The sequence below is a fragment of the Tachysurus fulvidraco genome, chromosome 8, assembly GCF_022655615.1.
Source record: "Tachysurus fulvidraco isolate hzauxx_2018 chromosome 8, HZAU_PFXX_2.0, whole genome shotgun sequence".
NCBI lineage: Eukaryota > Metazoa > Chordata > Actinopteri > Siluriformes > Bagridae > Tachysurus > Tachysurus fulvidraco.
Genome location: NC_062525.1, coordinates 14634216 through 14650217, shown reverse-complemented (window position 1 = coordinate 14650217; position 16002 = coordinate 14634216). Strand labels below are relative to the sequence as shown.

Genomic DNA, 16002 nt, shown 5'->3' with positions numbered 1-16002 from the left:
AGAAGTTTACTTTTTTTTTGTAACAGTATTTCTTCACTATTAATTGTGTATTGAGGGCATTACAGTTTTAGAATGAATAAGTTAATTGGCTGTTTTTTCATTTTGGCCAAAAGCACCTGGTCCAATTATTCAACATAACGCTAGCTAGAGTGAAAAGTCTATAATAATATAACCAATATTTACACTCATATTATTACACTCATGCTCTTACAGTCTGCTTGTAACAGTAAAGACCTTGCAACTCATCTTATGCTCGTTTTCACGCTCTTCTTCACACTGTGGATGTTTAACTAAAGCTGGTAAAGCATTGCCTTTGAGCAGCTAAGGATGAGTAAGCTGAATTTAAAATTAGCCTAGCTTGTCAGTTTAATCAATGAAGCAAACACTTCAGCTTTGGTCATAAGGCCAAATGAATGAATGAATAAATAAGACAACAATGTTTCCGCAGGTTGTTTCTTTCATTATAGTAAGCTGTCCTTAACACTGAGTATATAGTAAATCTGTATTTGTGCCGTGCATATGCATAGCTAATATGCATCCTCTTATCAACCCTCAACATGTCTGAAGCTCTGCTACCTCTGAAACCAAATATTCTCTAAACTAATAAATCAGCAAGTCCTGAAGGACGCTACCGAAAGACACCCATGGAGAGGAGAAAGTATTATTAGTACACACAATACTGTAGGCTCTCTGACTTTGAGCTTGCACAAGCACATCGGTCCTTCTCTTTAGGCTGATGCCTGCATTTGAGTTTGTTTTGTATATCTGAATGTCACAGTCCTTGACTTTGTCCTAAGAAGTTCCTCTGCCCCTGTTATTAAATTAGAACCGTTCATCTGCGCTAGGTGTAAGAGAGCAGGCTCCTAGTAAATATTTACTGCAGCCCCAGTCTAAGTTGTGTGAGATGGCCTCACATCATGCATAAACTGCTGCTTACTGGAGTTTTTACTTTATTGCACCATTCTGAGTAAACTCTAGAGACTTGTGCGTGAAAATCCTAGATCAGCCGTTATAGAAATACTCATACCTTACAAAACAGCAGAAACAACCATGCCATGGACAAAATCACTGAGATTCTCTCACTCAGAGAGAGAGAGAGAGAGAGAGAGAGAGAGAGAGAGAGAGAGAGAGAGAGAGAGAGAGAGAGAGAGAGAGAGAGAGACTGAGATTATTACTGGTGTTGTTTATTGTAAGTGTTTATTGCCTTTTTGGACTCCTTTATCATTTGTAATGTTGTCCCATTTAAAACAGTTCGGCTCAAGCCCAGCCATTTTTAGGGTCATGATTGAGGACAATGTCCCGTCCAGAGACAAGCTGTTTCGTGTTGAAGTTTTGTTCAAACCGACCATCGAAAATACCCTCGCTAATGAATGTTTTTTTTTAATTTTTTTATTATTGGTTGTTGCGTTAATCTTACCCATATACAATAGTGCTATTTTCTGATTGGCTGTTGTGTAGCCTCTTTTTTTTGATTGGCTTATAAGTGTGAGGGTCGACTAAGAACTGAGACGCGCTTGATTCCCGGTTCCATAGAGACAGCGGTGCGGACTGATACATTTTGGGCGCTGCGGCTTATTAAATATATGATAAACAGTCAACAAGTTTTTGTGCGTGAGAAATACGATGTTTGGCGGGAGAGCGTGACAAAAGACCGAAATGCGTGACACTTGACAGCCCTGCATGTAGAAGCAGCACAATGATGTAGATAAATCATGTAGGTACAGAGCTTGAATGTTAAGATGAATTTATCATCTTGAACGTTTTATAGTGTATACCCCAAAACCACAGGTTTATCTATTCCAAGGTTAGAATATACAGTGCCTTATTTTAACATGTTAGAAATATAATGTGAGCCATCAGAACTGAAGATTCATAAATGACACGGTATCAGTAATGTATATATTCCTCACATATTCATGAGGTTTTCTTTATCGGATGGAAACAGCAACAGCTGGGATGTCAGTGTGATGTGTGAGCTGAGGAGATGATGAAGCTGTAGTTCGTTTGCTGTGGCATTTCAGCAAAGTTCTTCAACACGCTCTGGTCTTGGCTAACACACACAGACTGCATGGAACAGGGTTTCATTTGCCTCCACATTTTTCATCAATATTTAAATCTTTTTGATAATATTTAAAGGAAAATTAAAGTGAGATCTGCAGAGCATAGAAGAGACATCGGTTCTCTTTTCGCTATGGTAATATTTACACAGGAATACTTATGTATGCACATACACACAAAATTTAATTCAACAATGTGGCTTCACCTATATTTTCTCCAGCACATTAAACATATTTAATGTGATTCATTATGTGGGAATATTACATTTACATTACATTTACAGCAGCCCTTATCCAGAGCGACTTACAGTACATTTTTATACAACTGAGCAATTGAGGGTTAAGGGCTTGATAAATTTGGTATTAAATACATAAAGTTTGAGAAATAGTAAGTTAAAAATATCATTCATGAATGATAAAATCCTCCAGCTTTCCCATTTGTATTGCAAATCGAATTCATTTTGTATGTAACAAGCAAAATGTATGTAAATTATTATTCTTTTTTTTTTGCTTTGACTAAGCAATTCGTTCAGTTGAATAAATTGTGTTGAACAAATGAAGTACAGACAGTAGTGATCGTGCTGAACTTAGGCACTTGACAGAATATGTGGCTGAGATGCTTGAGTCTATTTCAATTCTACATTTATTTTGCATTAATTTACATGGAGTCCAAATAATCACCATTTATAAAAAGAAATTGAGCATGAACATTATGGAGCAGGAATTACAGAAAAGTACTAAGAAAATCAGTAAGTGCAACAGAGGTTTCTATGTACACATTTATGTCAAGATGAAGATAAGCAGCTCATTTTCACTACTGGTAAAACTCACAAGATATAATGCTCTAACAACCTCATCAGTCCAAAGACATGCAGATATCAGGAATTAGAAATTAAACTTAGACCATCATGCTACTTCTTACTTTTCTATTTCTTTTAAATGTAGATACTCCTGATCAGACTCTGACCTACAAACCACAGCACAATGACACTCGTATCCGAATCGGTAATCCCTATAAATCATGACCGAAGCCATAGCAGCTCCTGAGACAGCCCCTCGCTGATAAACAGCCGAGAGACAAAGATAAGGTCAATCAATCTATCAGCAGCCGAGAGAGGCAGGTGGGGAGCCAAGCCAAGCTATATGACCTCTGATTTAGAAGACGAGCATTAACAAAGCAGTGAATCTGACATGCAAATACATGATTTTATATATATATATATATATATATATATATATATATATATATATATATATATATATATATATATATATATACACACACACACACACATACATATATATATATATATATATATATACATACGTGTATATATATATATATATATATATATATATATATATATATATATATATATATATATATATATATATTAATTTGGTCACACAAAAGTTACACAATGTTACAAAAGCTTTGGGAACAAAATATACCTTTTGTGCTAGTAAAGCAGTACAAAACTAACATTGCTAGCATAGCATTTATTCACTTCACCTGTTGATTTGATTTTAAACTGCATTTTATTTTAAACAAACAAGAACGTTCTGAGCAGGCAGATGCATCTGTGCCCTGGGCAGAGGTCAAACGGGTGCCTCCTAATATCAGTTGATTACTCTTACATGACCATCACACCTCTGTCTACTGACGTGAGAAATAAATGACCATCACTCAGAACCATATATTTACAGATTTCAAAAAATGGTCACATATTTACACAAATCTGCATAAAATAGCACTAAAACATTCAGCACATGTTAATTAACAATAAATTACCAGAAACTCGAGTCTGACTCAAGTCGTATTTTGGCAGTTCTTGTTCTTAATTTTCTTTTAATAATGTGATGATCGCTTTCTTTGTCTTCTTGATCTATTCCGATGATCTGTGGGTAAATGAATCGTATATTATTAACATACACACACTGATTACTGCAAGATGCTTAATGCTTTTGCTCTGTTCTGTAGAATGAATATTAATCGTTAAAATGCAGATCATTTGTTTTGCAAAAAAACTGTAAAACTTAAGAAAATGTTATTGCTGAATACCTTGGCTCAGAATATTACACATTGCATATTATATATTTTCATGAAAGGTGCCAACATTTATGCAGCTGTCTAAACCATTCTGTGTCTGTAAATCATCCTAAAGCTCAACTTACCGGATGTGAAGGGATGTCGAGAGGCGAGGAGATTTCAGTCTTGAACAGCTTGCGTTTCGATCTCTTGGGTTTGTTGCTCGTCTCGCTGTTGATCTCAGGCTCTGGAGATTTTAAAGCAACCTTTGCCATGATCTTTTTAGCTGTGGAGAAAGAATGTGATGATATCAGCAACTGCTCAATACCATCGACAGAGCCTAAAAAGAACCAGAACTGACCTTTGCTCCCTAGAAGGGTCGGAGAACTTTGGATGAAGTCACCGATCTTTTGCAGGGTTCCGTCTTTCTTGCCTTTCAGACTAACAGGAGAATCCTTTTGTTTGGATTGATTAGCCATTGTAGCGAGCACTGGGGGGGACTTACAGGAGAAGAAGAATTGATACATGGATCACTTGACTTTTGAATGCACTACCAAAGCTGCAAAACAGTGCAGTGAGATGAGAGCTGGGACACTATAGTCACCCAGCATGCTCAATATTAAGCAAATAACTGACAAGCAACATCAGATCAATGCATCTCTATGTATTAGTATTACAAGACAACCTTTTTTTGTAGCAGCACTGACCAATTGTTTTCACTTTCATCTGGGGTTTAACACAAATGTCACATACTTCAAATCCACTGAATCATTTCAAGGAAAGATCCATCCTGAATGTTTCTGATGTCTTTAGTGATGTTGGTGTTCATTCATTCATTTTCTAACTCTTATCCGAACTACCTCGGGTCACGGGGAGCCTGTGCCTATCTCAGGCGTCATCGGGCATCCAGGCAGGATACACCCTGGACGGAGTGCCAACCCATCACAGGGCACACACACACTCTCATTCACTACGGACAATTTTTCCAGAGATGCCAATCAACCTACCATGCATGTCTTTGGACCGAGGGAGGAAACCGGAGTACCCGGAGGAAATCCCCAAGGCACGGGGAGAACATGCAAACTCCACACACACAAGGCGGAAGCGGGAATCGAACCCCCATCCCTGGAGGTGTGAGGCGAAGGTGCTCACCACTAAGCCACCATGCCCCCATGTTGGTGTTCATTTGTTCATTATTGGTGTTCCAGTGCCAAATAATGCTTTAAAATGGTGTCGAATTTGAAGATAACAAGAGATACAGTCAGGTTTGACTTTTAGCTCCAAAAACACGAAAAGAGCAAAAGCTTCAATTCACTCTCCATTTTTCAGGAGAATGCAAGTGATGCAGCTTTGACTCTGGTTAGAGATAAGGGACTGATCTAGCAGAGTATACAGAAGAAAGGAGAGAGCTGTGCAGTCTAAAAGGTTTAAAGCACTGCTGCATCAATCTCTGTTTAAAGAGACGAAAAAAGCTCTTAGCAGTTACGGGTGTTACAGTAATGTCAGATGCTGTTAGCTGAAGTAAAACACACACACACACACACACATACACACACACACACCTAAAAACAGAATTTGATTAAACAATAAATCTTGCACACAATTCAGTCTTATATAACAATTTTAAATAATGATTCAGGGTGGATTTTTCCTTTACGACTAACCTCAAATGTTTCTGGTTTATGCTTCACTTGTGTATATTTACTATAAAATCACAATGAGCAAAATAACGGTATTGAACACGATCATGCAGCCACAGGTACAAGCACAATTTAGCACATATATATGTATATATACCTCTACACGTTGTATATTAGCCCTGGCGTTTCCTCGAAGCCGCATGTTCTTCCTGTTTTCTGACTCGACTGCGTTCTAGTAGACAAATAAAAAAACAACAACAACATGCCAGTGCAAGTTAATACCTGGGTGCAACAATAAATGACAAAAAGCAAGTAAAGAAGATTTTTTTTTATTCCTAGGACCTCAACAGTTTTCCTCTTCCTGGCTGTGCGCTTGATTTTGACTGTGACCGGTTCGTCGTCTCCTGGCCTGCAGATGTTCAGACGGTCGGGTTTGAGAGGGGAGAAGCTGATCTCCACTTCAGGTTTGGGGAAGCGCTTTTCTTTCTCGTCCATGGTGGAGAGCACTGAGGTCTCGTGTACTGAAGTCTGCTGAAAATCATCATACATTGACTTATAGATCCAGTACTCAAATGTGTTAGTGTGTCTTTAATATTCTGTGGCTCTGATCCCAGAACAACAATCGTATTCTATCAGCAGATGAAAGGTTCACACAATCCTGTCAGCATGTTCAGCCTGCCAAGTTCCTCAGAGGAACCTCTATGGCTGGATTTACACATTTCTGCAGTAAAAAGAATAAAAACTAGGAACACACTAAGAATCACTGAACCCAGATGCTTTGGCATAGACAATCAGTCTCATTAAAACTAACAGTGCATCAGACTGTCTGCTCTCTGTCATAGACAGGAATAATCTGTAGCTATAAATGCTGGAACTAAATTGTTTTAATTCACAAGCAAATTTAAGGGCAGACAGGCAGTAACTATTAAATAGCAAATGTTTTCTGCATGTTAACTAAGACTAAGCCATTACGTTATCTAAGCCACTGAATGACTATTCAGCGTTCACTACGGTTTAAGAGCTCCTTTGCTTATGAAAAGTGTTTAAAGTGAAAGCACAACAAATCTCTCTTGGTGATATATAAGTAACCCTTTTGGCTTTGTCTTTCTCCACTGGCCTTGGGTTTTTTCCACAGGCACAGCTTATAAACACTACGGATAGTGCAAGAGATTGATTTCTTCCATTACAACACTTCCATTATTCCATTACACTTCCAAGTCATGGCCTAATGGTTAGAGTCTGAGCAAGGCACCAACCCCCCGAACTGCTCCCCGTGCGCCGCAGCATAAACGGCTGCCCACTGCTCCGGGTGTGTGTTCGCGGTGTGTGTGTTCACTTTGAATGGGATAAACGCAGAGAACAAATTCTGAGTATGGGTCACCATACTTAGCCATATGTCATGTCACTTTCACTTTCCAACAATTTTAGCAGAAATGCCACTTGACTAACGAGCTACAAGTTGAATTTATAAACTTGATGCATCTGAAGTCTATTGCACTTACTGTCCAAAGTGCTGGAGTTTCTTCTACTTTTCGCTCGTCCTTCTGTGAACCATTAGGTTCAGTCTCAGTCATGCGCTTTCTCTGATGGTTCTCCTTCGGCTTCATAAGCTCTGTGAGAAATAGGTCAGTGATATGAAAAGGAAAGAAAACATCATACTTCGACCAGAAGCTCCACAAGTATAAATCAAATACCAGCTGAAGATCCCTTTACTTATTTTACATATGATGTATTTCACTATGAGACTATTGAATTAGAACGTTTAACACCACCAGATGTGATGACCATTTCAATGTCCTGGTTTTAAAGGATTACCTTGACAGCTTTTATGGTCTTGATGTGATTCAGCTTTGTTGGCTTGGTCCTGTTGAAGATGATAAAGGATTATGTAAACAGTCTTAATAGTGTTTGGATGAAATCTGTAAACCAATGAGATTGCAGAAAGCTGCTCACGGTCTTCAGAGTTTCAATAATCCGCTCTTTCTCGGCGACGGCTTGATCCCTGTCTTTCTCCAAGTCACAAAGCTTCTGTTGCAGCGTTCGGACGGTTTCTGACAAGCATGCAATCTAGCAGAGAAAACGATTTTCATAACATATGTAAGTTTACATAACATAACATAAGTTTTCATAACATATGTATATATAACATTCTGATTCCGCACCTGATAAGTTACCACAAAGCCCACAGACTAACCTCTTTTTGCATCTGCTCAGTTTCAGCTTTGCTCTCAGTCAGCTGAGAAAGTAGACCAGCGATACGTTTCTCTTTCTGTTCCAGATCCAGACTTACCCTCTTAACTGTTTCCAGCCCATCATTTACCTGTGTTTTAAATCTGTTTTAAAAAAAAAATTAAAAACAGTTCTCGTTTTAGTCTCTATTTGCTGTGGTAATAACTTCCACTCTTCTCACTCTTCTGGAAAGCTTTCCACTAGATTGTGGAGTGTGGTGACAGAAACATGTCCATTCATCTGTAAGAACATTATTGAGATTAAACTGATGTCTGGGGCTTGATCAGCATTCCAGTTCATCCCATTAGTGTTATGTGGGTTTGAGGTCAGGGCTATGTGCAAACCATGTGTTCATGGACCTCACGTTGTGCACAAAGGCCCTTAGTTCCATTAAAGACACATTGTTAATGCTACAGCATACAAAGACACTTCGTGGCAAAACTTGGGTGATTTGGGTAGGTGTTCACATACTTTTGAACATGACGTATTTCAAAAGGATGGTCACTAGATAACCATTGTATACTAGATAACCATTGTATACTGCACATTCATAAACAAGAACAGGCCCAAACACACATCAGTGTCAGGTTTCATTGGTTCAGATCTTTTTCTACCATTTCTATCCTTTGAATGATCAAAGTTCCATTGATTTTCTGCCACAGACTTAAAATGCAAATTTTTCAAATGTAATAATAATAATAATAATAATAATAATAATAATAATATCTCCAACACATTAAAGCCCCCTGTAAAATCAGAAAAATCATTGTTTTCTGTCTTCACAAAGTTAAATAATTACGACTATCTATCCATCCATCTATCTATAGTGTAGCATGCTGTCCTGTTTATTATTACACAATTATACAATAGTACAATTATTATGCACTTTGGTACTACACTGATGCACAAATTTTGGCATCCTGGCACCAAAGGTTCCAGTCTTGTGTGCACTGGTAAAAATTTGGAAGCAACTTACTGTAATAGTTTCTGAGCTTTCTTCTCAAGTTCTGTGTTCTTATGGTCAAGTTTATTCTCCATTTCTTTTCTCCTTTCATATAGAGACCTCTCCTCACTTCGATCTCTCTTCTCTGCCTGGTCCAGCTTCTTCTGGGTTTGCAGGAGTCTCTGCTCCAGATCTGCACAATGAGCCTCTTTCTCAGCAAGCTTCTTCTCCACCTGTCCAAGTCTCTCAGAGCTGTGTGTAAAGGCCTGCTGTTGCTTCTCCAGGACAGCCAACTGCTCTCTTACACCATGGAGCTCTGTCTCCAGCTCAGAGTGACTTCTCTTCATCTGCTCCACAATCAGCTTCTTGGCTTCGTAGCGGCTGAGCAGTTGTTGATTCTTTTCGCTCTGAGCTCCTCTCTCTTGCTCAAGCTGATCGCACAGGTTCTGCTTCTGGCACATTACCTCTCTTAGCTGACTGACTTCCTGCTCCAGGGCCGTGATCTTCCTGCTTTTCTCCTGGGATGTGGACATCATCGTCTCACACTCTCTACGGAGAGCTGTTATGGTCTCTTGGAAGACGCACTTGTTTGTTTGTTCTTTCAAAAGTTCCTGGGTCTCCATCTTCAGAGATTTGATTGTCTGAGATTGCTCAATAGCCTCTTCTTCATGCTTCTGGAGAAGAGCTTGGGTTTTTTGGAGCTCCTCAGAAAGCCGGGAAGCCTCTATTTTCTTAATGTTTAATTCAGTGTCCTTGGCTGTGAGCCTGGTCTTCAGGTCATTAGCTGCTTGCTGGAGATCTCTGAGCTCAGTGGCAAGTGATTGGTTCTCGTTTGATAGTTTAGTGGTTGCTGCTTTTTCTGTTTCAAGTAAAGACACAGCAGCTTCACATGCATGCGCTTGGTTTTTCAGCTCTTCAGTAAGATCCTTCAACTTTTGATCAAGAGAATGCCGTTCACGATTGAGCTCAGCCAAGAAGTCATTTTTCTCTTTTAAGGTGTTTGCAAGCTGAAGAATTTCTTGGTCTTTACAGGCCCTCTGTAAAGCACAGCAGTATAATCAGTGCAAAACTGGCAAAAATTTATACCACTTTTATAAGCACTAGATGTTGCAACTTACATCATTATTAGCTGCTTCAGCATTTTGATCTAAAGCAATCTGCAGCTTGGAGATCATCTCATCTTTTTCTTGGCAGATTTCCATCAGTTGCTGATTTCTCAGATTCTGAGCTTCAAAATTCTATTGAAAAGAAAAAAAAAAAGAAAGGAAAAAAAAAAGATTATTTTATACCTGTATATAGTCTAGCAGTGTACAACAAAGACTGCCGTGGAGAAGGGAAAAAAAAAGCTAACCTTGTGAGCCTCCAGCAGCTGCTCACTGGAACTTTTTACACAAACCTGCACTTCTTCTATTTCTGTTAATAAATTGGAGACAAAGTTAGTGAGGAACAAAGCACCATGTCTACCATGTTAAATAAAACAAGACCATGCGAGTAAATAAACTCACCCTTAGTTTTGATATTCATTAGCTGACGGTTTTTAAGAAGCTCTTCTTCCATCTCATCCAGCTGTGTCCTCAGCTTGCTGACAGCTTCAGGAGAATGATCCTTGCTCTCCAGACACAGCTGTGCTGCTTCAGCATCTCTCTTTATCATAGCCAGGTCAGTTTGCATCTCTTCAATCATCCCACCCAAGAACGTCATTCTAGTCTCCTGAAGAGCAGAAGAACCTACGTCACCGTTTTGTAGCATGCTAAAATAGGAAATTTTTCCGCGAAATGGAATATGTGCTCTTGAAAAACACTGGAGATGAAAAAAAAAAACAAACAAAAAAAAAACCGCTTGTTATACTGTACCTTAGTTTCATCCTCAGCAGAATTCTCTGTTGTCGTCTCAGTGCCATTTTTGTTGACTAAATTCTTAAGTATTTCTAATCTCCTCTCAGCTCTTTCTTCAGCTATTTCTTTCTCTCTCTGCAGACGTTCACTAGAAAGGGTAAAAGACAAAAACATCCTCATTAAGTCTTGAGTCAGGTTAATAACCTTTTTAAAAGTTAAGTTAAAGCAGCACCGTGGCCTTACTTGTAATCCTTTTCCATATTGGAAAACAGCTCCATGAACTCGGTGGTAACTTCTTCTCTGATTCGTGATTCTATGGCAAGCTTTTCAGATTGTTCCTTAGAAAGCTCTTCTTGAAGTTCCTTAATCCTCTGCTGTAGCTGAAATGAACACAGAATGGGGAAAGTACAGCTTAGACATTAAGCAGCGGTCACAGTGGAGGCTAATACGTTCAGCCTGGAGAGAAAGCCTGTTTCTCTTGCAATGAAAAAGACACAGGATTTAAGAAAAAAAAAGATTGGCTAGTTGCAGAGATTAATTTAACTTTGTTCTATTCCAAATTCACTTCACAGAGAATCTATCTAGACATATTTGCCCATTAGGGAATCATGCACAAATCCCATCATGTCATGTTCATTTGGAATCCTCAACATAGAGGAATTGTTTGTTGTTTGGCAGAAATTCTTGGAATAGCAAAATACTAAACTAGGAAAAGCAGGAAACTCGCCGCAGGACTGGACACAAACTCCTGATTGAGGTGAAATGTTCGAGATTTTGGTGAAATTCCTGGTGTTAAACCAGCAAAAGTAAACTTTAAAACTGAACTATCACTGAACACAAATAAAACCTGATTTATTCTCACAAATTCTATTCATAACAGGCTAGTTTGGAAAAGTGTGAATAGTGATTTTTTTTTAAACTATAGCCACAGTCTAAACCCATGCCAGAGGACAGTTAAACCTGAACACTAGTGCAAAACCAAAAGACCATCACTGGCTCCTTCTTGACTTGATTAGCCAGATGTTGGTGGTCTATGTGATTGGTTTCATTTTCTCCTGTATACAGACGAACAAGCGCTGGAGGAATATGAGACGATCCGTTTTGAATGCATACTGATTTATAAATGATAATATGCTATACCTCAACAAGCTCTTGATCTTCTGCAGTTTCTAGTACTGTGTTTTCCACCATGCTCTCCTCACCACTCTCCTCTTCTTCCTCATCATCAACCTCCATTTCTTCATCATCCTCATCCTCTTGAACATCCTCCAAGGTCGTCTCCCACTTAATTAAGGTGCTTCTCCTGCTCCATTCTCTCCTGTCCACGTTGTTGATCATCATGGAGACTTCTCTGGCAGATTTCTTAGGCACAACACTTAAGACTGGTTTGGGGTTCAAGACAACAACCTACAAGGCAGGTGGACAAAATGAAGCGTGCATTTCTTTGAAGCACAATAAAAGTGATTTTTTTTACCCCTTAGTTTTAGTTTCACAAGTTTTCTCTGGCTGATTTTTAAAATGATGAACTTGAACTTGACATGGACGTCTCACCTTCATTGCAGGTAAGGATTAAAAACTTATTTTAATAAGGTCACCATACAGTCTGAATGTTTCTAAACCACTGGCTGTGTTATGAAAATTTTACACAGCTAATAAATACTGACTGACCTTCTGAGCCACTGCTGAGAACTTGAGGACGTTCAGGGTTTCGTCATACATGGAAGCACACTGGTTGATGTTGACGATCATGCAGGCTTTTCCACGGCCACAGAAAAAGCCCTGAAGGTAATGAGTGAGTTTGCTCTCTCTGAAGGGGATATGCTGCTGAAACCTACCAGAAAAAAATAATTTATCATAATTTAGTTCACATTCCTCAACACCGACATGACTGTGAGTCCATCTTTGTCACTTATGTAGGTTTAAAAACTGTGAGACTCACTTTGACTGTGTCTGACTCAGCCTCAATGAGTTTATGCATTTTCCTAAGGTTAACAGCGATGTGTTAATATTCCCGGCTTCTTTTAAGCGCTCTCCTTTGTTCTGGGTTTTCGCACAACGCTCTGATCCGGCCAGATCACACAAAGAAAGCCTGGATGGATTAAAAGTCATCCATATGATGAAATTACCTTGATGCAGAGACTTAGACTTATAGTAAAGACTTAGAAGCAGTTGTAGGTTTTTATGGATTAAAACACATTACAGATTCAGAGACAGCCACGTAATTATTCAGCAGGAACAGAGATCAAGAATGTCTGGAGTACAAATAAAGAGATTCTCACTCGCTTATGGTCTGGACTCGAGGAACCCCTATGTCTTCAATTCTCAGGATTCGGATGGAGAAAATACTGTGGCTGAAAACAGCACAGGTTTGAGTCATACAACAATGTGTGCAAGTGCACCTAGAAGCTGAAAATGTCAGTGTAATAATAAAAATAATAATAATAATAATAATAATAATAATAATAAGAAGAAGAAGAAGAAGAAGAAGAAGAAGAAGAAAATAAAGAAAATGATACCTTCTGCTAGAAACGCTGTTGAGCTTTGTAGAAGAGAAGCTCTGGTTTTTCCGTCCAATCTTTAGAACCTTGTAGGCTTCATCTGCACTGTTTACCTGGACCCATGTCAGATCTGTAAAAAGTATTGAAATAATATTTAATATAATGTCCACAATGTCTATGGTTTAATGCATTTTTTTTGTGTGTCTATGCCTCTACTGTCAAATACAACCTCCTCCTCCTCCTCCAGCTGGTAAGCAAATAAATTACACAAGTGCATAGTGCTTTACAGATCGATATAAGAAACAGAAGCAGACTAAACCAGTTCGGTACCTTTGACAAATGTATTCCCTTTGACATCCTGACTCAGTCGGAGCACGCTCCTTCTGCGCAACGTGTTCGAGGCGAAGTCGAGCAGGTCGTGGAGGTTTTCGTTGTAGATCTCACAGAAGGAGACCCACACAGAGAACTTCACATGGGAATCTTCCTCCAAACAAAGGCTGTCTTCATCTAACTCACCATAACTGGAACCTAAAGCAGGGAAGATAGAAAATAATCAAAAACAATTGTATAAAATAAACATTACAAATCAAGTTCCAAATATTCCACCTGAATAAAACAGATCTTATATTATTTTACCTACAAATAATTTTATGTATAAAAATATACAAAACCAAGTAATATTCATGTCGATGTGTGTATATATTTGTTTGCTTGTTTTAAAAAATTATTATTTGGTTTTGTACCGCCAACACACTTCCGTCTGTTTTGTATGGAAAGCCCTGTATTTTCAAAAGGGCAACAAAAGGGGACTTTCCAGATGTGGCACGTTATCCTCGGTGAAATACAAAACTTTCTAGAGGCAGAGAGTGGTTTATACACAAGAATGTCTATTTGGTTGAATAGATTGAAACGTTTATCAACAGTGACCACACTTTACATACAGATACACATGCTAAAAATGTACTCATGCAGGAGTGCTTCTGTAAATATTTTGTTCCAATCACTGCTCCTATGTTCAGTGGAACAACCCAGAAAACAAATAAACATATAAACACATGTAGAATTGTTTAATACTTGCCCTCAAGTAAGGTGCTGCAAGCTGAATTTGATATGCTGGAGTTGCTTTTTTGTAAATCGCTCTAGAGAAGAAAAAGATTTTCAGAGAAGTTCATTATACCAATATTAGATTCATTAAAACATATGCAGGAAATATGAAACGCTTTCTTTATTCTACTGAACCTCTTTAAATCTCCTTAGAAGATTTTTCTTAATCTTGGTGTCCTCCTCCTGCTGGTCTTTAGTCAGTCTTGTAAATTCGACACATCGTTGGGGCTTAATGTTATTCTGCGTATAGACTCGTCCCACAATGCTGTTAAAGATCACGTTTAGCGACCTGGGCACAATTCCTCCATCGCTTTCAGGACCTTAAATATTAGAGTTTAATGCACATTGTGTGTATCTTCACTGCAGAAGAGTTGTTTAATGTCAGTGTAACACAAACAGCCCTTTAAAACAAGCTCACCTAAAAATGTGAACGTTTTCCCGGCATTGGTTACACCGTAAGTGAAGACTAAAGAATTTCCTCCTCCCAGGACATCCTTCACAAGGGCTTTTGTTGTACCATCGAAAATCTGCCGTTGTGTTGTTTCTGGGCCATACACCTGGTCAATTTATTCCGTACAAACGTTATTAAATTGTGAAATGAGTTTTCAAGCAGGCTCAACGATTAAAAAAAGAATGTATGCAACAATAAGAATTGCAGTTTGCACCTTTGAAAACTGGAATCGCTGTGCAAGTTGAGGTCCTAGCTTTTCACTTTGTCTCGCTGTCAGTGACAATCTAGGGGCTTTTAAAACCACAGTGTCCGGGGGTTCAATGGAAATGCATTCCTGTGAAGTGGGAAAAAAACCCTTTTACTTTTGTTTTCTTTCTTTTAAAAAATTCCTATGACATGTTCCACCAACACTGCATTCATCCATCTGAATAATCCACAACAATAAGCTTGGAAGAGTGCGGTCTTGTGAGCTGTACACACCTGCGATTCACTAAATTCACTCTCTGTAGAGGTCAAAGGACGTATCCGTAAGTAGACCTGCAAGTGTTCCTTGTCCACGGCTCCGGGTTCCTACGGGGACAGTCGGATGTTTTTGTTCTGTGGGCTTTATTTCTTTATAATTCCAAGGTAAATAATAATAAAAACAAAAAACAAAGCAACACATTAATCATGAGGATGGTCTCGGTGTACAGATCATGAAGCGGTGTTACCTGAAGTGCAGGGATTTGGGTGAATTCTACAAAAAGGTCTTTTTTCAGATCTTCCACAGTTACACAACCCACTCTCTCAGGTCTGGAATTCAGACACGACTCCATGCTTCTGAGAAATAAACACATCATGGTGTTAAACATACATTATGTGAATAAATAGATTATTCAAACCCTAATAAATACTATTACTATTATCATCATCATCATCATAACAACAACAAAGGCTTTATGTTTACAGAGTTTCCTACTAACGGTAGCTTAAGCTACACAACAGCTTCAACTCATAACCTTCACTTAAACTACGTTAAAAAAAAAACATACAATTGTGCGACTTAAACCGTATTCCTTGTTCTCCTTGTTCTAGTTATTCCTCTTGTTTGTGATAAAGTCCTATAGCTATTTAACCGTTGCTATCGAAGCTAACAACACACATTTGTCAACTCCGCGGTTCTTCTGTTTGAATTCCACCAAACAGATCGCTAAGTCAAGCCGAAAAGGATTATGGG

The 16002-nt window shown here is 38.6% G+C and overlaps 1 protein-coding gene across 2 annotated transcripts; it reads right to left on the bottom strand.

Annotated features, from left to right (window-relative positions):
• Positions 1-3542: 3542 nt before the first annotated feature.
• On the bottom strand, positions 3543-15980 carry kif20bb (kinesin family member 20Bb). 2 transcript variants are annotated; one of them, XM_047817545.1, is made up of 28 exons: positions 15818-15980; positions 15497-15605; positions 15267-15356; positions 15001-15120; positions 14754-14892; positions 14471-14655; positions 14310-14370; positions 13562-13759; positions 13250-13361; positions 13013-13084; positions 12673-12822; positions 12402-12564; positions 11874-12140; positions 10977-11113; positions 10752-10881; positions 10404-10608; positions 10250-10311; positions 10017-10136; positions 8932-9935; positions 7921-8059; positions 7680-7793; positions 7542-7590; positions 7229-7338; positions 6069-6257; positions 5884-5958; positions 4448-4586; positions 4233-4372; positions 3543-3956 (listed from the first exon to the last, which is right to left on the bottom strand). In XM_047817545.1, exons 2-28 carry the CDS (start codon positions 15599-15601, stop codon positions 3846-3848), a joined length of 4386 nt encoding a protein of 1461 aa, XP_047673501.1. In that variant the 5' UTR covers positions 15602-15605; positions 15818-15980; the 3' UTR covers positions 3543-3845. The 2 variants fall into 2 exon arrangements, with proteins under 2 accessions (XP_047673501.1, XP_047673502.1); XM_047817546.1 differs by having other exon boundaries at positions 9019-9935.
• Positions 15981-16002: the final 22 nt, after the last annotated feature.

Coding starts and splice junctions, on each gene's coding strand:
- kif20bb (XM_047817545.1), bottom strand. CDS start 15,601: ATGGAGTCGTGTCTGAATTCCAGACCTGAGAGAGTGGGTTGTGTAACT. Junction 14,371..14,470: donor TTCTAAGGAGATTTAAAGAG/GTTCAGTAGAAT, acceptor TTTCTTCTCTAG/AGCGATTTACAAAAAAGCAA. Junction 12,141..12,401: donor TCTCAGCAGTGGCTCAGAAG/GTCAGTCAGTAT, acceptor CCTGCCTTGTAG/GTTGTTGTCTTGAACCCCAA.